General features: G+C 42.1%; 1 protein-coding gene across 2 annotated transcripts in view; it reads right to left on the reverse strand.

Moving 5' to 3' along the window:
* Positions 1-1,658: 1,658 nt before the first annotated feature.
* The window catches only part of SCAPER (S-phase cyclin A associated protein in the ER), a 504,096-nt gene continuing 483,209 nt past the window's right edge, over positions 1,659-22,545 (reverse strand). For both annotated transcript variants that reach the window (XM_004276347.3, XM_033440145.2), the window contains exons 30-32: positions 8,545-8,736; positions 4,692-4,743; positions 1,659-2,405 (exon numbers count right to left, since the gene is read on the reverse strand). In XM_004276347.3, the coding sequence (XP_004276395.2) occupies positions 2,302-2,405; positions 4,692-4,743; positions 8,545-8,736 (348 nt within the window). In that variant the 3' untranslated portion in view covers positions 1,659-2,301. The remainder of the gene's footprint in view (positions 2,406-4,691; positions 4,744-8,544; positions 8,737-22,545) is intronic.

Genomic DNA, 22,545 nt, shown 5'->3' on the forward strand with positions numbered 1-22,545 from the left:
TTTACCTAGTTGGCTCAAATTCTGGGCTCTAAAGCCTGGGCGAAATTGTTACCTTTGCTCCGACTGGGCCCTGTCGCGTCGTCAGGTTTACAGGCTGGACCCAGCAGAGACTTTTCGCTTCGGCCCAGCGGGTCCACCTGTGGCCCCTGAGCCTCGGGAGACGCGGGACGTGGCCCCCGCCCCAGGAGAAAGCCAGTTGGTGGCACTTGTCTCCGCAAATTGGAACAAGATGTGCCTGCGCTCACCTGCGCGCTGTTCTCTCCCCACCCCCCGGAGAGTTTAGAAGTAGTAAAACCCAAGGGAGTTAGAGCTTAAATCACTCTGGCCCTGCGGAGCGCACAATAAAGGAGGGAACTTGAGACCTGCAGAAACCGCGCGGGTCGGGAGTCACAGAGGAGCCGCCAGGCCCGATCCTCGCCGGCTCCCCAGCCGGGTGGAGCCGGGGTTTGTCTCAAACAAACCCTCTCCCCTCCCGGACGAGGGGACCAAATGAGACCATTCAATTAAATGTTTAATTGCGAATTCTGGTATGGTTTCTGGAAGGTTAATCACAGCTGTCTCAATTATTTATGGCTTTTTGGCAAATTTCCGACCTGATAAGAAGTATATTCTACTGTGAAGCGTCTTGCAGGAAATCTGATAAATATTTGATTATTCCTTTCAGCTACAAGGATTCTGTGTCCACGCCCCAAGACCCGCGGGGCAAGCGGGATTTGGGAACTCCTCCCCTGGTTGGGGCGCCCCGGGCGACGGCGGGTCGAGCAAGGAGCCGGCCGCCGACACCTGGCTCCCCGGCCCTCGGGCAGCGGAGAAGCCCGGGCCGCCGTCCTGGAGGAGGGCGCGGGCGCCAGGGCCCAGCCCCTCGGCCTCCCGGGGGCGCGGCGCTCAGCCCGGCCGCGGCTCGAGGTGTTTCGGAGCGCGCCGCGGGGAGAGTCCGGGGTCCTGGGTCCGGAGCCCCGGGCCGAGTCGCCGCCGAGCCCTGGCAGCGGGCTCCGCCGAGGCGGCAGGGACTTCCCGAGAGTCGGTCCCACTAGCCTCGGAGCCGCCGTCCCCGCCCCGAGCCCAGCCGGGCTTCGGCCCCGCAGCCCGAGCGCGGAAGACGCCGGGTCCCGGGCGGCGGAAGTACAGAGCGCACTGGGATGCGTTCGCTTTTTCTTTTTTTTCGTTTGAAATTGGATCTCTTTATTTTCTATTTGCAAAGGAGTAAAAACAGCATATACAAAACTCGGCAGCCTTGTGAGGCTCCAAAAAGAAGTGTCCTGAACATTAGGTAGCTAAATTTGCTTTCAACAATCCGATGAAACTTCTGTATTTTCCAGTCCCCTCCGCCCCCAGTCTTGAATCTGATACTATTAAAACCATTTTTTCCCCCCGACCAGATCTTTCTTCTTGGTAATGTTTGATCCTTATCTGACAGAAATTATTACCAATGTCACTCAGTGACCGGCTTAGCACTGACCGTTGGCTTAAGGTGGAGAACCGATGAGAACAAGATATGAAAAGGTCAACATCTCCTGGCAGACACTCCTCCCGTTCAGCTGTGAGCCGTGCACAGGAGTTGAAAACTTCAATTCAAAGCCCTTGTGACCGTCTGTTTTATTTTTACTTCGGTTTTCATTGCAGTTATTTGAGAAAATAGGGTGATTCACTATGGTTGATCTTTTTGGATCCCTAATTTTTATTCTGGAGAATTTCAGTTCAGCGATGCTATTTCTATAGGAGACTCTCAGTGTTGGCCGCTAGGAAAGTTTAAGCAGACCAACGAATATAATGCTTTAAATTCATTTCAAATAGCCCCCAAAACATATTATGTAATTAGAATGTAAAACTGTTATAAACATCTTTTACTCAAACCTATAAAAGGGAAATTTAGAGCAGGTTAACTTTTAGTAAGTCTTTAATTAAGATACTTCCGGAGTTGGAATTAACGTTTTTCTTTCAAATTTGTATTGCTTTAACAAGAAAAGTCATCATTGCAAACAGAATAAGTTATTTTATTACAAGAACAAAACAGACTTGCTAATTTTATGTCTAATTTTACCCACATTACAAATGCAAAGTATATATTATCATAGGATGTAAGTTACCAAACTCCAAAATACTGTGCATAAATGAAATAAACTCAACTTGCAGAATTAGAAAGAACATTAAAGTATCTACAGTCTTTATAAATAGTGCAAAGTATATACCATATCTACAGAGTATAAACACGTGAAAATGAACTTCTTAAGGAACAGTTAGAATGTTTGATCAATTTAAAATATTAATGAGGGTACTCAAATATACAACCAACCAAAACATTTATTTTTTCTCTTTTTTTAAGAAAAACTGTCGAGCTTCTTCCCAGGCCTGCTGAGGAAATCTGTTAGCCAGCTCAAGATAGTCTTGGGAACCAAGGCATTTTCCTGAGAGAGAAAAAAAAGAAGAGTAAAATTAAAAAGAGTTAAATTCTTCAAAATGTAAGAAATGAAAATTATTTTGATATCTGAGTACAAAATGGAGACATACTCTTCAAATAAATCATGATGCAAATTTAAGTAAAGGTAACTGATCTATATCTATTATAGTATAAAATATATAATATATATTTTAATCACAATCTATTTCATGCTTCTAACCTATTCAGACATTAACCCCTATGTAAAACATTGTGAAAAACATTGTTTTTGGACTCTGGAGTAAGAAAATAAGTAAATAAGTATGGTAAACAAAATAAAGTGACAGTCACGTATTCCATCCTTAAGTTAGCCTTGAAAGGCTAAATCTGTATGTAAACTTTACAGTTATTTTCTAAAATAGTCTATTTAATCTAAAACATGATTTTAGTTTAAACATAACTTTAAAAATGTTCCAATCTGGCACTCAGTCACCTAACAAAGCAGAGGGAACTGTCAGGAGCCTTACTGGCTCTTGAAACAAACGATCTCCTGGCCAGCCAGTCATCTAGCAGCGAGTATTTGAAAAACAGAATTCTTCCTCAGCAATAAGAATGTGGTGCTGCCAGGAGCTGCTTTACACTTAGAACTTAGAGGTTCACCTGGGCAATGAACTCAACATCTTGAAACATCTTGAAACATTTTGGGGGGATTTAATCTAAGCAAAAGGGGAACAGATGTCCAAGGTGCAAACTGGCAACTTAGTGTGGCATCATCATTTTTTAAAATCAAGTAAGCATATTATGAGCTGTCACCAGTAGAGTGATGACTTTTTCTAAGCAAAGCAGAGAACAGTTCCCTATTTGTTGGTTTGTGGATTAACCCATAGTAAATCCACATTGGGGAAAGCATGAAAGTCAGAGAACATGGTCCCTTGGAAAAGGAAAGAAGGTTGAAACCATGCAGACAGAGTCAGCCCCTGGGACTTTGCCTGCCAGATAGGCAGCAAATTGTGACTCATCCTTACGTCAGGAGAAAGAGGAAGAAAAAAGAATGTTTATATGTCTTACTGGCAAAAAAATTGCTGTACAATTAAAAAATAAATTAAAAAATACATTAGAAGATTTTTCTAGGCATTTTCATAAATTCAAAATTTAAAACATTGTTTTATAAGGTATAGTAACAAATTATGCTGATTTCTCTCTAGCCTCCAACAGCTTAAAAAAAAAATGCTGTCACTGAGTCAGGGCAGAAGTGAACTTGCACACTAATGCAGGCTTAGACAAATGGTACCAAGTATGATGTTGACTTGAATTTCTAAAAAGGGGCATAGCTTTCTGTTTACTTCTCTGAGTGCCTGAACCAATAAAACGACATTTTTTCATACTGTTACAGTTTTAGATATATTCTCTTTTACGTACTTTTCAACACCTGCCCACCATAAATAATGTGTGTGTGTGAGACAGACAGACAGACACACACACCCCAGGGTGACCTCCCCTTCTCCCAAGTAAGGGCTACTGAATGGGTGCCCCATAGGGTTTTGCTGGGAGTAAACCTCTGGCCACTTTAAAGACTATCAAACTAATGGAAGAATTGGGGAAAATCTGGATTAAGGTCTCATTAATCAGAGATGCTGTCACGAGAGCCAGACAAAGAGCAACTCGTACTTCTCAATTACAGTGTGGGTAGCAGAATATTTCAAAAAGTAAATATGCACTTTAAAATTCGACATCTCAGCTCTGATCACAGGACTCACCTCAGCAGGAATGCTATAGGGAAAAAAAACCTTGTAAATCTTTTGGCCCCTGAACTGTGCTGTGCTCATCTGATGGCTTTTTCGTCATGTAGAACAATTTTACACTTTTATTTTCAATAAAAAATTCAAGTACTTGAATTTAGGGGGATGTACGGGCTACTACCAATGACGATTTTATTCTTAACATGGAACCAAATGTATGTGATTTCAGCATTTATGTGATAATGTAGGCCAATATTAATGATCTGATTGTCTCTTGTATTGCAAAGTAGCTCTTTAGTAATTATTCACCATTTATTATACCTTGCATGAGGTGAGTATAAATTACATAAAGATGTTTTGTGGTTTTCTTTTACTTCCATAGATTTCTCTGTATATTCTGATGTACTCATGCTTGATGACAAAATCAATTTCTTTATTCCCTGAAATATATTTGGTATCCGAATCTCAAATATTTTAGGTGATGTAATAAACTGATTTCTCTAACAGTTTCAGAGGGTTGAGTGAGAAATGTCCAGCTAACAAACACATGACATTTAATTTCAATAGAGACGTACCTTTGGGCTGATAAGACTGGGTATCTGCCTGACCTGGAGTCTGTGCAAAATCCTGTGTGAAACGAGAAAAGTGTTTTTTTTAATACCAATGCTACGGACAGAGAATTTTGCTGAGCGTGGCTTTAAAAATGCTTCTGAATTCTGAGGCAACTATTTTTTTTTTAACATCTTTTTTTTTTGCGGGGGGGGTACGCGGGCCTCTCACTGTTGTGGCCTCTCCTGTTGCGGAGCACAGGCTCCGGACGTGCAGGCTCAGTGGCCATGGCTCACGGGCCCAGCCGCTCCACAGCATGTGGGATCTTCCCGGACTGGGGCACGAACCCGTGTCCCCTGCATCGGCAGGCGGACTCTCAACCACTGCGCCACCAGGGAAGCCCTTTTTTAACATCTTTACTGGAGTATGATTGCTTTACAGTGTTGTGTTCATTTCTGCTGTATAACAAAGTGTATCAGCTATACGTATACATATATCCCCATAACCCCTCCCTCTTGCGCCTCCCTCCTACCCTCCCTATCCCCCGCTCTAGGTGGTCACAAAGCACTGAGCTGATCTCCCTGTGTTATGCAGCTGCTTCCCACTAGCTATCTATTTTACATTTGGTAGTGTATATATGTCAATGCTACTCTCTCACTTTGTCCCAGCTTACCCTTCCCCCTCCCTGTGTCCTCAAGACCATTCTCTATGTCTCCATCTTTATTCCTGTCCTGCCCCTAGGTTCATCAGAACCATCTTTTTTTTAGATTCCATATATATGTGTTAGCATACAGTATTGTTTTTCTCTTTCTGACCTCCTTCACTCTGTATGACAGGCTCTAGGTCCATCCACCTTACTACAAGTAACTCATTTTCGTTTCTTTTTATGGCTGAGTAATAGTCCATTGTATATATGTGCCACATCTTCTTTACCCATTCATCTTTCAATGGACACTTAGGTTGGTTCCATGTCCTGGCTATTGTAAATAGTGCTGCAATGAACATTGTGGTACATGTCTCTTTTTGAATTATGGTTTTCTCAGGGTATATGCCCAGTGGTGGGACTGCTGGGTCGAATGGTAGTTCTATTTTTATTTTTTTAAGGAACCTCCATACGTTTTCCATAGTGGCTGTACCAATTCACATTCCCACCAACAGTGTAAGAGGGTTCCCTTTTCTCCACACCCTGAGGCAACTATTTTTGCATGAATAGTTTGGAGCCCAAATATAAAAGTTGAAGAAACTGACATTATGTAATTCAGGTTCTCATACATTTAAATTAAATAATGATGACTCAAATCTTGTTAAGTATCACCAGGGGCCAGGTTGTTGCCTCCTGTGGAAAGTACAACTTTGTTTTATATCTAACAAACTGAATTCTTTAGCCAAATACTGTCTTAAAATATTGATAGATTTTTAACATTTTAAAAAGCACAACTATAAAAGCCCTTAACGTATTCTGCAGCTATCTTTTTTTAATTGAAGTATAATTGACATACAGTATCATATTAGTTTCAGGTGTGCATCATAGTGATTCTGTATTCATATACATTCCAAAATGGTCACCATGATATGTCTAGTTATCATCTGTCACCATACAAAGTTATTATATTATTCACTATATTTCCTATGCTGTACATTATGTTCCCATGACATTTATTTTATAGTTGCAAGTCTGTACCTCTTAATTCCCTTCCCCTATTTTGCCCACCTCCTACCTCCCCATGCCTCTTTCCCAACCACCAGTGTGTTCTCTGTTATCTATGAGTCTGTTTCTGTTTTGTTATGTTTGCTTGTTTTTTATATTCCACATATAAGTGAAACCATATGGTAAAATTGCCTTTCTCTGTCTGACTTATTTCATGTAGCATAATACTCTTTAGGTCCATCCATTCTGCAGCTAAATCTTAAAGTCTAGTAATTTTACTCTTAGATGGAACATGAAAAATGTCATCTATAATATGTAAAGTTTCAGGAACCTAGGACAAACTACTAGCTCCTATTTTAAATATAATTTTCTAGTAACTATTAATCATCTAACACAGGGGACCTTGAAGAACCATTTTATAAACTAAAATCCAATGTATTTTCGTTCCCTTGAGCACAGTTATTTATAGAAAAAAACCAAACTTCATTTAACTCCAGCAATCTAAAGTGCTATCCCAAATAAGCATTATAAGAAATTTCTGTAGTATTTATAAAATCTGTGTGCTAAAATAAAATGTATGTTAAATGTGTTACATTTACATTAAATTACATTTAATTGTGTGTTAACTGTAATGGAGAAGAGTTGAATTAGAAGTACTCCGAGATCAACACCAGATGAAAATAATATATATGATCCTTACTTTAGATTCTGATACCATTTATAGTTTTATAAATTGTTTTCCAAGCAGTTGAAAATGTAAGGGACTAAGTTGGTACAGATGCAAAATTGTCTTTGCTCAACAATCACTCTCTTGGTTCAACAATCACTGTCCTGGTTGAGGCCTCTCTGCTCATGCCATGAAAAACTGCATATCACCTCCCTGGCAGTCCCTGTCCCCCTTTCTTGCCTTACTTTTCTCCACAGCACTTAGTACCATCTGACATGCTATTTATTTTACTTATTTATTTGTTTTTTGCTTTGACTCCCCCCATTCTAATGAAAGACCTTTAAAGGAAGGAATTTGTATCTGTGTTATTTGCTGCTGTATTTCCAGTGCCTAGAGCAGTGCCCAGCACACCGAGGGCACTAAAAAATTAGTGAATGAAAGAAAGAATGAATTTTAAGATCACAGTCTTAAAATTCTCTATAACATCTTTTCTGTTTAAATTTAATCCTAAGGCTGTAAGAATATCTGAAGAATCCTAAATGTTAATTATGATGTTTACATGAAAATTCATTAAGATTTTAATTATTAATCACAAGATGTTCTTTGAAAAATCTCTACCCTACCTATAGATCTGAATATCTTTGAAAAAATTTTCAGAAATTGGAATCCAGACTCAAACAGAACAATTAAGCTGAAAATAAAACATTTCTAAACAATTGATCTAGTATGTTTATTAACTGATCATCTAATAGAGGATAGTTTAAGAAATGTAAACCACTGATTGCCATCTAAGGTGAAGAAGCCTTGGGGGACTCTTTAGCCATCCCAGCCAGCTGGGCACAGTTACACCCTTTCAAAAGTGATATTCGTATCTTAGCCAGAATAAGGAACAATAACAATACAGAGCTCTGCTTTCTGTTTCATTATTATGAACAGAAAACACTGTCTATTAATCACATGTGCATCATGGAACAAAAACAGATTGGTTTTAGGGTGGAACATTTGAAGGAAAATGGAAGATTCTGATTCCAGTCCTACAGAATTTAACTGGATCAGAAAAATATAAGGCCATACTTAAAAGTTTTAGATTTAAGAAAAAGCAACATAACAGATTTTTATTATACACACACAGGCTGTGTGTATTTATTTATTTATTTAAAAATTTATTTTAAATATTTATTTAAAAATTTACAAATAAACTGACATTTTAATTGATCTTTCTTCAGCAATCATTATCTTTTCTCTATAAATAGACAAAAAGCAAGATGAATTAACAGTTAAAGCCTTAAAGAAGTCTTTTAAAAAACATTTCCTTAGTGCAGGCTTACCATTTCATTAACTGGAAAAATACCCTTTTCTTGAAATCCTCCAAGTAGAAATGATACAACACCCAAACCCCAGTTTTACTATCATGATATTTTAGAAATTAATTTCAAGCACAGAAATATGTGAAATTTTTAAAAGGTAGCGTGGATGGCAAGAATAAACAGCTGGTTCGCTTTTACTTTTCAATTGCATTAGCTTACACACAGAGCCAGAGAATTAGGCATAACACAGAAGGTACCTGAATGAACGTGGCCAGTAGAACACAGCTCATCTCGTGCTCCAGAATGATCTTGTTCTGAAGATTGTTGTAACAAGCAGCGATAAGTGAAGGGAACAGCACTTTGATCAGCCGTGGGTCACTGAAATACTGGAAGGGCAACTGGCAAAGCTTCTGCAGCACCGTGGGGTGGCGGCCGGACTGCACGATGACCTGAAACAGAGGAGGAACCCCAGGTCAGCTGCCAAAAAGCCCCGGCCTGCCTGCCCTGTGTCCCCCTTCCTCAGCCAGTAGTGCCAGTAAGAACCATGGAGAATATGCTGAATAAGTGTAAGGAGGAAAGAAAAAGACTCCTCAACTCCTTACCAGAGCTTAATTTAAGTGATATTTGAAAGGAGCAGAAAAGAAAGAAATCTCATTTCCTAACTTAAGGGAAAAGACTCCAAAAGTTCTGCACCCATTTAAAAATTCTTATAATCCACGAGGAATCATGCATTTATCATGGAGAGAGGGTGCCTGTGAAATGGGTTTGGGATACACACTGCTTTAACAGAGTGCCCCACCCTTCACTCTTCCCCTTAAAGCAAAACAGCCATATTCCTTAAAACCTGCAAAGAGCTCACTCACAAGAAAGACACCCTTTCCTATACTCCTGCCCACTAACCTAGCTCACGGAATATATTGAACACAGATAGATCTATTCTGTATGCAGACAAACCCTTGGAAAGAAAAGGGGATTGTAAAGGGAATGGGAAGTTTCAGCAAACACAGGCTCCAAAAGTTCCTTCCTCCGATCCATACAGCTTATCTATGTTTCCATCAGTGCCACTGAGTCTAAAAGGAGAATTGTTTAGATAAATGAGACTGTTGTCTTGAAGCAGTCTAGGTTTACAACTGTGTACATTTTAAGAAATGGGGCAATGCAATTAATGGGCTTGCAGGGAAGCCCTCCTAACTTACTCCCTAGGCCTACATGATAAACTAAGAAATGTCAAAATCAGATCTGTTTCAAGTAACCTTGATTAGACTGTTCTAATATAAAAGAGCTGGGTGACCCAAAGCCCACTTCTTGGTATAGGAGGAAGCTCACGGAAGGTTAGGAACACTGTAAAATCTAAGGTCAAGACCGTAAATTGTACTTGGAAAAACACAGTTTTACAGGTACACACCCAGACAGGACTGCATTCAAATTAAAACCAGAAGGACAGAATGAAACAGCAGAGGCAGGAGAAACATAAATTACAGGGATTTACAAGTTTTCAAAGTACTTTTAACAATACTTTAAGAACACACTCTCAGATGATAATGCAGTTTGGTTTAAGAAGAAAATCAACAAAGTAATAGTTCACATATTTTAGTTCAATAGCTAAAATGACATCAAAAACCTTTAGAGAATGTTGATAGGGACTTGTTAATACCTTCAAATCCAGCAGGAATTTTAAAGACTTGCAGTGTGACAATTCAGCACATGGCCTATATGCTGCCATTTCTGACACTGGCTGAGAAAAATATGCCCTATCATCCACTTTATTGATAAAGCATTTGCTTAAATCTTTATTTTAATTATTAGCTACAAATTTTGTAGCACAGCAAAATGATCATCACTTTAGAATTTATAATGACACCATTATTAGAAGTCTCTTTTCTCCCTTTGTACAAAAATTAAGAACAAGTTTTTTCTTTGGAACTTCACTGTTAAAATGCTATTATTGGAAGACTCACTGATTGAAAAGACATTAAACTGGACAGTCTGGCTAGCACAGGCACAATGTTAACTCAAAGATGACAACTCCTGGTTCCTGGTAAATTAGCCCAGAACATGAGAGCTTAACCATAACTTATTCCACCTGGACTCCTGACTCTCGCTGGGGTGAGGCAGAGCCCCTTGGGGGTCAGTCCCCTCTGGGAACAGGGCTGGCTATCAGTTGCCTGTTGAAGAAGTGAGTTTACAGAGGTCACCAGCAGTGTAGTGAGATGACCTGCCAGAGGCCACTAGCTTTAAGTCCTGAGACTGCAGAAGACACAAATGGAGGCAGGCAGTTTGGTTCCCTTGGGGTAAGGAGTTCTACCCACAGGACTGACTATGACAGGACTCAACCAGATTATAGGTAAGGGGTCCAGTCCATGAGATACACACCCCTTGGCTTGGCTGTGAGCCAGAGTAGGACATGTAGTTGTCACTGTCCCTCAAATCACACTTCAGACATTGTGGGGAGACAGGATTAGGAGACCCCGGAAGTGGCCAACCTGTAGCACTGAGACTCAGTTGGCGAGACTCCTGGATAATTCAGGTGGGCTCTTGGCACAGAGCAATGGCAGTTTGATGTCATGAGCACAGCTAAATAGTCATCTAAATTAGGTTAATAAGCACTTCCTGTAGGGGCAGGGAAGCAAGGCTGGGATACAAACAGCCTGACCTCAATGCTCAGGGCCTTGGGTACCAGGAGAGAGTTTCCTGAGGGGCTTTTGACAGATTACGGGATGAAGGCATCATTCAGTTTTATTTCATCCACTCACTCCCAGGCCTTAGGGGGTAGGTCAAATGTCACCTTGGACTACTTAAGCTTTCCAAAATCAGTAGAAAGTCAATAGAGTGTCATCACGGGGCATGAAGTTCAAACGTACATAAGAGAAATCTCAGGCATACAATATGATGTAAATATGTCTCTCTATATGCCTTCCTCATGGAGCTGCAACTAAATCAATAACTGCTGGTCTGCCACCTTTGTCCAGACAAAGGGTTACCAATAAGGCCTAAGGTGGTACCACCCTGAACCTGGCCAGGCCACCTGCCCTTCCCTTCAGGACACACAGGCCAACACAAATATAAAGAAGCTTTTCACAGAGCCCCTTTCCAGAGTACTGCACCAAGGGAAGGATGTGACCTGCCTGTAGATTTCTTTGGTGGCCACAGTCATCAGAGACAGTAGGTATGGCCTCAGTAGTAATGAGAAACCTCCTCTCAAACATGATGTCCATTTTCAGATGCAGAGGAGGGCTCCAAGGAAACCAAGGGAATTTCTAGCAACATTCAGATCAAAAGAGACTGAAACTGAACTTGCCTCTTGCTCTTAGGTGTGGTTCTAAAATAGGTACTAACTTAAGAAGAACTAGGAGATCTGAGTTCCTGCCTTCACTCTAGTCACCAACTAGTTGTGTGACCTAAGCAAACAGCTCAGTTGCTTTGAGTTTTAATTTTTTAAAAAGTATACTTTTCATTGAAGTATAACACACACACCCATTAAGTTAGTAGCTTGATTTTTCACGAAGTGAACTTAACCTGTGTCGTCAGCATACAAATAAAGAAAGAGAACACGACCAAGGGTTCTGGGTCTTTAATACACTCTTTCTCACTGAAAATTAGATTTCTGCATTTTGAATTTAAGACAAGTCACAGAAACTACTTGACTGTAGTAGAACATAAGATCTCTCTTATGTTCTTAGCACTTCGAGGCCTTCTTGGATTCAGTCTCTATCAATCATTCTCTGGAGAGAATTCTCCTTTGGTCTTCTAAGCAAAGGCCAGTGGGCCTAATTCCTCAGTCACTGAAGAAAGACACCTTTTACCCAAATGCCCTGGCATTCACCACCTTTTTCTTTGGTATCATTGGCAAGGGGTTGGGGGAGGGAGTAGGGAGAGGGTAAGAGAGGAAGTGGGAGAGAGACCCTCACTTCCTTTTCTTTTTGGAACTATCAACAATTCTGGGAAGAAGGGGCTTTAGAAAAAGGAAAGTTGCATGCTGCCAACGTGTGCTATAGCCTGTGGAAAGAGGGCCAAGAGGATCTGAATGCTGGCATTAAAAAGGCATATGGGAAAAAATAAATAAAAGAAATCTGGAGTAGACAAGTGGACACGTTGATTCTTTCATCTGTTGATCCTTGACTACCCACTAAGCCTTCTGGCTCCAATCTTTGTACTTCCTACCAAGTGAAGCATAATCTGGGTGCACTGAGTGAGAGAGCCAGAAGAGAGCTCTAAATTCAGAGGACGTTTGCTGAGTGCCTCCTGTGTGCCAAATGCTGTCGGGGACATGGACAGCTCTCAGGGAGATGAAGTATGTCCACAGTAGACAATGATGCAAAGGAGCCTGGGTCATCAGAGAGGGAAGGATAAGGTACTAGGGGACCCCTCACCTCCTTCCTTAGGCGAGGAAGGCTGCACTGAGAAGGTGGGCTGGACCTTCAAGGCTAGATCAGATTTGAGCACCAAGAATTGTAGCTGGAGGAATTTTAGGTGGAGAGAAGAAACGCCTAGGTTCAATAACCAGCCTGTCTTTGTCTGCTCAGGCTACCATTACAAAATACTATAGGTGTCTTAAATGACAGAAATTTATTTTTGAACGGTTCAGAAGCCTGGAAGTCTGAGATCAGAGTGCAGCATGGTTGGGTTCTGGTGAGCGCTCTCTTCCTGGTTTGCAGACTTGACACCTCAGTGTGTCCTCATGTGGCCTTTCCTTAGTGAGTGCACATGGAAAGAGAGATCTCTCTCTCCCTCTTCTTATAAGGCCACCAATCCTATCACATTAGGACCCCACCCTCATGACCTTGTTTAACCTTAATTAACTCTTAAAAGCCCTTTCTCTAAGTACAGTCACATTGGGGGTTAGCATATGAATTTTGGGGGGATACAATTCAATCCATAGCTCAGGTCTGATTCCTCATCACCCCTGGCCAGAATAAAGTTTCATTAGCAGGCTACCCTCACTAACCAGGTGGATTTTAGAAGTGACTGGGTCAGTTGTCTCTCAGTGGGCATAAGCCGTGAAATCTGCAGGCTCAAGGGTGCTTGGTGTTAGGTAGCCCTGGGCTCTAGGCCTGGCTCTGATCAGTTAACCAGTTTGAGCCTCAGTGTTCTTTCAATAAAATAGAGGTAGATGGCAGCCTTCAAGGTTTACATGAGGATCAAATGAGACAGTGTCCGTGACCACAATGCATTAATAAAAAACAATGTTAGTTATGAGCGTTTGGTTAGCTCACCAGCTCTGCTGCTCTGAGTCTTCTCCTGCCGGATCTGGCTTCCCTACACTTGCAGGACCAGAAGTCCCCTCCCAGCGTTAGGCCTGATGAATGCTTTCCATCATCCCACTCCCATCTCTCCATAAGGGCTGCTCATTAGAACAGGGCATCTGCCAGCAGCAGGCCCTGCTCTGGCTGGGACTCATCAGCAAGCTTCATGCCATGTGGGAAGCCATTGTGGCGGCCTCTCCCTGGCCCTGTCTGCACAGGAGACAGCTATGCAAACAGTGCTGGGGATGCAGCTAGGATCTCGTGGTGGTGGGGTAGGAAGTGCATTCTGAAGGCTCTGAAAAGAAAATCCTAGCATAAGCACGATCCAAGAAATGCAGGTAGTGGTACAGAGAAACAGTCTTAGCTTACTCTGTGTGTGTGTGTGTGTGTGTGTGTGTGTGTGTGTGTGTGTGTGTGTTTTGAGCCTGTTGTGCTAGACTTGTCAATCTGAAGACAGAGCAGGAAGGGCCAAAGCTAATAGGCTGGTGTTGTGGCCTCCTGATTCAGACCCAGGAGGAGCTTCCCTCCAAGCACTTGAGGAAATCCTTAAGCCCAGGAAGTCTTCCCAGGTAGCACAGCCTGAGAATGCCTCTCCTTTTCAACCCAAAGACAAGGCAGCAGCTTTTACATATTTAAGTGTGTGTAGCTTAATTCCTAGTTCCAGAAGGGCAGGAACTGTATCTTTTACTCCTCTGTTCTCCATTGCTCTGTTACAGGGCTAGGCACATCAAAGTTACTGGAATGAATGAATCAAAGTGACAGAGGGTCCCTACTTAACAAATTCTTCTGTGCCTTACCTTGGGGGAGAATCATACCACAATCTCTTCTCATGAGGTATAGATGCTGTTTTCTGACTCAGGGGCCTCAATGGTCTCCACATCATGTTGCCTTAAGTCTGCATAGCTAGTCCCTTGTCATAGACTGAATGTTTGCATCCCCCCCACTCCAATTCTTTTTTTTTTGCGGTATGCGGGCCTCTCACTGTTGTGGCCTCTCCCGTTGCGGAGCAACAGGCTCTGGACGCGCAGGCTCAGCGGCCATGGCTCACGGGCGCAGCCGCTTTGTGGCATGTGGGATATTCCCGGACCGGGGCACGAACCCGTGTGCCCTGCATCGGCAGGCGGACTCTCAACCACTGCGCCACCAGGGAAGCCCACACCAATTCTTATGTTGAAATCCTAACCCTCATGTGATGGCATCAGGAGGTGGGGGCCTTTGGGAGGTGATTAGATCATGAGGGTGGAGCCCTCATGAATGGGATTAATACCCTTATAAAAGAGACCCCAGAGGGCTCTCTAGTCCTCTTTCTGCCATGTGAGGATACGACGAGAAGTTGGTAGTCTGTAACCTGGAAGAGGGCCCTCCCCAGAACCTGAACAGGCTGGCACCCTGACCTTGGACTTCCAGCTTCCAGAACTGTGAGAAACAAATTTCTATTGTTTATAAGCTACCCAGTCTATGGAACTTCGTTATTGCAGCCCAAACTAAGACATCCCTAAAGAATGGATTTTGTGATGCTCTGTCTCCTATCCTAGAAGGAAGTTGGGCTTGAGATCCTCAGCGTCCTAGGCACAAACTCAGGGCTCCCTGGCCTGGTTATAAAGGGAGGTCTGGAAAAAATCCTCCTCCTTTGTGGGTGGTGGGTGACACTGGTCTCTCACTTGACGTGAAAGAATCCAAAATCTTCTAGGATATCGCGTCGCAGCACCTCAGCCATACCCACCACAACAGAAAGCCTGGCGGAGACATTACTCAACAGTCCATAAAGCCCCTTTCCCTACATTGTCTGAGTCTCTAAACACCCTGTGAGGTGGGCAGACAGGGATGACTATACTCTTTTATAAGAAGAGATCTAATGCTCGGAAAGTTTGAAAGACTTGTCGCAGGTCCGCCAGCCAGTCACTTATGGAGCTGGGCCTGGAAAACTCTTACGACTGACTGCTGGCTTTTCTCTCACCACTCAGGCCTGTCCAGGGCTATCAGACACTCATGATGCTGCCCCTTACTAGGCAGAGGGGCTCTCTGTCACCTGAGCTCATTCCAATGACTGGCTGCCAGCTAGCTTCTCGCACAACTTTGCCCGCCCAGATGAAGATGAGGATGACATACTGTCATTCTAAACAGACTAAACCAATTGACATATACAGATTAAACCAACACAAAAGGCCTTTCTTCAAAACCCTATATTCTGTTTGGCTAGGTATCAAATAACCAGTTCTCCGCTATGGGCTGTGCTGTGCTAAGGGCTTGTCTCAAATGATCAGACCTAAGAACTTGAAAGAGAGGAACGGTTGGCAATGGGGCTAGATTCTCAGGAGTGAACTGTTGGAACATGTGACTCCGAAACGAGGACCCTCTTGTGATGGTTATGTAGTCAGCTGCCTTCTGGGTTTTGAGTGCCTGCCAATCTGGTCTTACATTTTTGAAACAACTGCTATCATCTATAATATATTTATAATGTTAATCCTTGGTATGACCTGAATAGTTTTTCCCAACAGTTAAATTTAAAGAAGAAAAAAAGGAAAGTGGAGGTAGGCTACTGAGTAGTTCTAAGTCTGGTCTAGAAATGCAGTCGGCCTGGGGAGAGTTTGCAGATTTCACACCTGTGAAATGACAACTGCTGTATTCACTTCAAAGATCCCAAGGAGAGTGGCTAGGAAGGCCTATGGAGACTCTATCATGTTATGTAAATGGAAAACAGCCTGATTCTCCTCACCCAGAAGGCCCCCTTCCTCCAACTGTGACCACCTGGAATGCAGCCAAGAACCAGGAAGTGAGCAGGCAGACCACTGAGCAGACAAATCAGTTCATTCATCAAAAATCTACTGAGCATCTACTCTGGCCAAGTGCTGTGTTAGGCTCGGGGAGCGGGGTAGTGAATGAGTCAGACACACCCTTGCCCTCATAGAGTGCCCAGTCTTTCCACAAAACTGATGTCAATTATTGACAGCAAAGTTCTGCAAGCTCCAACTCAGTCTACCAATTCATATTTCAGAAGCAAGTCTAACAAAGTGGATTGGAATCAGCAAATTAGGAGACTGCTGGAGATAGATAAACTGACAACAGGAAGAAGCATCTGCTGACACGAATAAGTGACGGGTGGGAATTAAAATTATTTCAAGAATAAATAAGAATTCAAAAAGTTGCCTGGAACCATTTAGTATATAAATAGTTGGTCTTGAGTGCATTAATGTACTGTAGTAAAATATCATATTATAACCCATTACCTTTTCTTAGTACTCTACACTTTAAAAATTTGCTTCAAAGAGAGGCTTCTGGGAAGATGACGGAAGAGTAAGACGCGGAGATCACCTTCCTCCCCACAGATACACCAGAAATACATCTACACGTGGAACAACTCCTACAGAACACCTACTGAACGCTGGCAGAAGACCTCAGACCTCCCAAAAGGCAAGAAACCCCCCACGTACCTGGGTAGGGCAAAAGAAAAAAGAATAAACAGAGACAAAAGGATAGGGACGGGACCTGCACCAGTGGGTGGGAGCTGTGAAGGAGGAAAGGTTTCCACACACTAGGAAGCCCCTTCGCGGGCGGAGACTGCGGGTGGCGGAGGGGGAAAGCTTCAGAGCCGTGGTGGAGAGCACAGTAACACGGATGCGGGGGGGCAAAGCGGAGAGATACCCGCATAGAGGATCGGTGCCGACCAGCACTCACCAGCCCGAGAGGCTTGTCTGCTCCCCTGCCGGGGTGGGCGGGGCTGGGAGCTGAGGCTGGGGCTTCGGTCAGAGGCAGGGAGAGGACTGGGGTTGGCGGTGTGAACACAGCCTGCAGGGGGTTAGTGCGCCACGGCTGGCCGGGAGGGAGTCCGGGGAAAAGTCTGGACCTGCCCAAGAGGCAAGAGACTTTTTCTTCCCTCTTTGTTTCCTGGTGCGCGAGGAGAGGGGATTAAGAACGCTTCTTAAAGGAGCTCCAGAGACGGGCGCGAGCCGCGGCTAAAAGCGCAGACCCCAGAGATGGGCATGAGATGCTAAGGCTGCTGCTGCTGCTGCCACCAAGAAGCCTGTGTGCGAGCACAGGTCACTATCCACACCCCGCTTCCGGGGAGCCTGTGCAGCCCACCACTGCCAGGGTCCCGGGATTCAGGGACAACTTCCCCGGGAGAACGCACGGCACGCCTCATGATGCTGCAACGTCATGCTGGCCTCTGCCGCCGCAGGCTCGCCCCGCACTCCGTGCCCCTCCCTCCCCCCGGCCTGAGTGAGCCAGAGCCCCCGAATCAGTGGCTCCTTTAACCCCATCCTGTCTGAGCGAAGAACAGATGCCCTCCGGCGACCTACACGCAGAGGCTGGGCCAAATCCAAAGCTGAGCCCCTGGGAGCTGTGAGAACAAAGAAGAGAAAGGGAAATCTCTCCCAGCAGCCTCAGAAGCAGTGGATTAAAGCTCCACAATCAATCTGATGTACCCTGCATCTGTGGAATACATGAATAGACAACGAATCATCCCAAATTGAGGAGGTGGACTCTGAGAGCAAGATTTATTATTTTTTTTCCCATTTTCCTCTTTTTGTGAGTGTGTATGTGTATGCTTCTGTGTGAGATTTTGTCTGTATAGCTTTGCTTCCACCATTTGTCTGAGGGTTCTATCCGTCCATTTAAAAAAAATTTTTTTTTCTTAATAATTACTTTTTATTTTAATTATTTTATTTTACTTTATCTTCGTTCTTTCTTTCCTTCCTTCCCTCCTTTAGACAACGAATCATCACAAATTGAGGAGGTGGACTTTGAGAGCAAGATTTATGAGTTTTTCCCCTTTTCCTCTTTTTGTGAGTGTGTATGTGTATGCTTCTATGTGAGATTTTGTCTGTATAGCTTTGCTTCCACCATTTGTCCTAGGGCTCTATCCGTCCGTTGTTTTCTTTTTCTCTTAATAATAATTTTTTTATTTTAATAACTTTATTGTTTTATCTTACTTTACTTTATCTTCTTTCTTTCTTTTTTTCCTTCCTTCCCTCATTTCCTGCCTTCCTTCCTCCCTCCCTCCCTCCTTTCCTCCCTCCTTTCTTTCTATTTCTACTAATTGTTTCTTTCTACTTTTTCTCCCTTTTATTCTGAGCCGTGTGGATGAAAAGCTCTTGGTGCTGCAGCCAGGAGTCAGTGCTGTGCCTCTGAGGTGGGAGAGCCAACGTCAGGACACTGGTCCACAAGAGACCTCCCAGCTCCACATAATATCAAACGGCGAAAATTTCCCAGAGATCTCCATCTCAACACCAGCACCCAGCTTCACTCAATGGCCAGCAAGCTACAGTGCTGAACATCCTATGCCAAACAACTAGCAAGACAGGAACACAACCCTACCCATTAGCAGAGAGGCTGCCTAAAATCATAAGTCCATAGATACCCCAAAACACACCACCAGATGTGGACCTGCCCACCAGAAAGACAAGATCCAGCCTCATCCACCAGAACACAGGCACTAGTCCCCTCCACCAGGAAGCCTACACAACCCAATGAACCAACCTTAGCCACTGGGGACAGACACCAAAAACAACGAGAACTACGAACCTGCAGCCTGCAAAAAGGAGACCCCAAACACAGTAAGATAAGCAAAATGAAAAGACAGAAAAACACACAGCAGATGAAGGAGCAAGATAAAAACCCACCAGACCTAACAAATGAAGAGAAAATAGGCAGTCTACCTGAAAAAGAATTCAGAATAATAATAGTAAACATGATCCAAAATCTTGGAAATAGAATAGACAAAATGCAAGAAACATTTAACAAGAACCTAGAAGAACTAAAGCTGAAACAAACAATGATGAACAACACAATAAATGAAACGAAAAATACTCTAGATGAGATCAATAGCAGAATAACTGAGGCACAAGAACGGATAAGTGACCTGGAAGATAAAATAGTGGAAATAACTACTGCAGAGCATAATAAAGAAAAAAGAATGAAAAGAACTGAGGGCAGTCTCAGAGACCTCTGGGACAACATTAAACACACCAACATTCGAATTATAGGGGTTCCAGAAGAAGAAGAGAAAAAGAAAGGGACTGAGAAAATATTTGAAGAGATTATAGTTGAAAACTTCCCTAATACGGGAAAGGAAATAGTTAATCAAGTCCAGGAAGCACAGAGAGTCCCATACAGGATAAATCCAAGGAGAAATACGCCAAGACACATATTAATCAAACTGTCAAAAATTAAATACAAAGAAAGCATATTAAAAGCAGCAAGGGAAAAACAACAAATAACACACAAAGGAATCCCCATAAGGTTAACAGCTGATCTTTCAGCAGAAACTCTGCAAGCCAGAAGGGAGTGGCAGAATATATTTAAAGTGATGAAGGAGAAAAACCTGAAACCAAGATTACTCTACCCAGCAAGGATCTCATTCAGATTTGATGGAGAAATTAAAACCTTTACAGACAAGCAAAAGCTGAGAGAGTTCAGCACCACCAAACCAGCTTTACAACAAATGCTAAAGGAACTTCTCTAGGCAAGAAACACAAGAGAAGGAAAAGACCTACAATAACGAATGCAAAACAATTAAGAAAATGGGAATAGGAACATACATATCGATAATTACCTTAAATGTAAATGGACTAAATGCTCCCACCAAAAGACACAGATTGGCTGAATGGATACAAAAACAAGACCCATATATTTGCTGTCTACAAGAGACCCACTTCAGACCTAGGGACACATACAGACTGAAAGTAAGGGGATGGAAAAAGATATTTCATGCAAATGGAAACCAAAAGAAAGCTGGAGTAGCAATTCTCATAACAGACAAAATAGACTTTAAAATAAAGACTATTAGAAGAGATAAAGAAGGACACTACATAATAATCAAGGAATCAATCCAAGAAGATATAACAATTGTAAATATTTATGCACCCAACATAGGAGCACCTCAATACATAAGGCAAATACTAACAGCCATAAAAGGGGAAATCGACAGTAACACATTCATAGTAGGGGACTTTAACGCCCCACTTTCACCAATGGACAGATCATCCAAAATGAAAATAAATAAGGAAACACAAGCTTTAAATGATACATTAAACAAGATGGACTTAATTGATATTTATAGAACATTCCATCCAAAAACAACAGAATACACATTTTTCTCTAGTGCTCATGGAACATTCTCCAGGATAGAGCATATCTTGGGTCACAAATCAAGCCTTGGTAAATTTAAGAAAATCGAAATTGTATCAAGTATCTTTTCTGACCACAACGCCATAAGACTAGATATCAATTACAGGAAAAGATCTGTAAAAAATACAAACACATGGAGGCTAAACAATACACTACTTAATAACGAAGTGATCACTGAAGAAATCAAAGAGGAAATTTAAAAATACCTAGAAACAAATGACAATGGAGACACGACAACCCAAAATCTATAGGATGCAGGAAAAGCAGTTCTAACAGGGAAGTTTATAGCAATACAATCCTATCTTAAGAAACAGGAAACATCTCGAATAAACAACCTAACCTTGCACCTAAAGCAATTAGAGAAAGAAGAACAAAAAAAACCCGAAGTTACCAGAAGGAAAGGAATCATAAAAATCAAATCAGAAATAAATGAAAAAGAAATGAAGGAAACAATAGCAAAGATCAATAAAACTAAAAGCTGGTTCTTTGAGAAGATAAACAAAAGTGATAAACCATTAGCCAGACTCATCAAGAAAAAAAGCGAGAAGACTCAAATCAATAGAATTAGAAATGAAAAAGGAGAAGTAACAACTGACACTGCAGAAATACAAAAGACCATGAGAGATTACTACAAGCAACTCTATGCCAATAAAATGGACAACCTGGAAGAAATGTACAAATTCTTAGAAATGCACAACCTGCCAAGACTGAATCAGGAAGAAATAGAAAATATGAACAGACCAATCACAAGCAGTGAAATTGAAACTGTGATTAAAAATCTTCCAACAAACAAAAGCCCAGGACCAGATGGCTTTACAGGCGAATTCTATCAAACATTTAGAGAAGAGCTAACACCTATCCTTCTCAAACTCTTCCAAAATATAGCAGAGGGAGGAACACTCCCAAACTCATTCTATGAGGCCACCATCACCCTGATACCAAAACCAGACAAGGATGTCTCAAAGAAAGAAAACTACAGGCCAATATCACTGATGAACATGGATGCAAAAATCCTCAACAAAATACTAGCAAACAGAATCCAACAGCGTATTAAATGGATCATACAACATGATCAAGTGGGGTTTATTCCAGGAATGCAAGGATCCTTCAATATATGCAAATAAATCAACGTGATACACCATATTAACAAACTGAAGGAGAAAAACCATATGATCATCTCAATAGATGCAGAGAAAGCTTTCGACAAAATTCAACACCCATTTATGATAAAAACCCTGCAGAAAGTAGGCATAGAGGGAACTTTCCTCAACATAATAAAGGCCATATACGACAAGCCCACAGCCAACATCATCCTCAATGGTGAAAAACTGAAAGCATTTCCACTAAGATCAGGAACAAGACAAGGTTGCCCACTCTCACCACTCTTATTCTACATAGTTTTGGAAGTTTTAGCCACAGCAATCAGAGAAGAAAAGGAAATAAAAGGAATCCAAATTGGAAAAGAAGAAGTAAAGCTGTCACTGTTGGCAGATGACATGATACTATACATAGAGAATCCTAAAGATGCTACCAGAAAACTACTAGAGCTAATCAATGAATTTGGTAAAGTAGCAGGATACAAAATTAATGCACAGAAATCTCTGGCATTCCTATACACTAATGATGAAAAATCTGAAAGTGAAATCAAGAAAACACTCCCATTTACCATTGCAACAAAAAGAATAAAATATCTAGGAATAAACCTACCTAAGGAGACAAAAGGCCTGTATGCAGAAAATTATGACACTGATGAAAGAAATTAAAGATGATACAAGTAGATGGAGAGATATACCATGTTCTTGGATTGGAAGAATCAACATTGTGAAAATGACTCTACTACCCAAAGCAATCTATAGATTCAATGCAATCCCTATCAAACTACCACTG

This window comes from Orcinus orca, chromosome 2 (genome assembly GCF_937001465.1).
Source record: "Orcinus orca chromosome 2, mOrcOrc1.1, whole genome shotgun sequence".
In the NCBI taxonomy this organism is placed as follows: Eukaryota; Metazoa; Chordata; class Mammalia; order Artiodactyla; family Delphinidae; genus Orcinus; species Orcinus orca.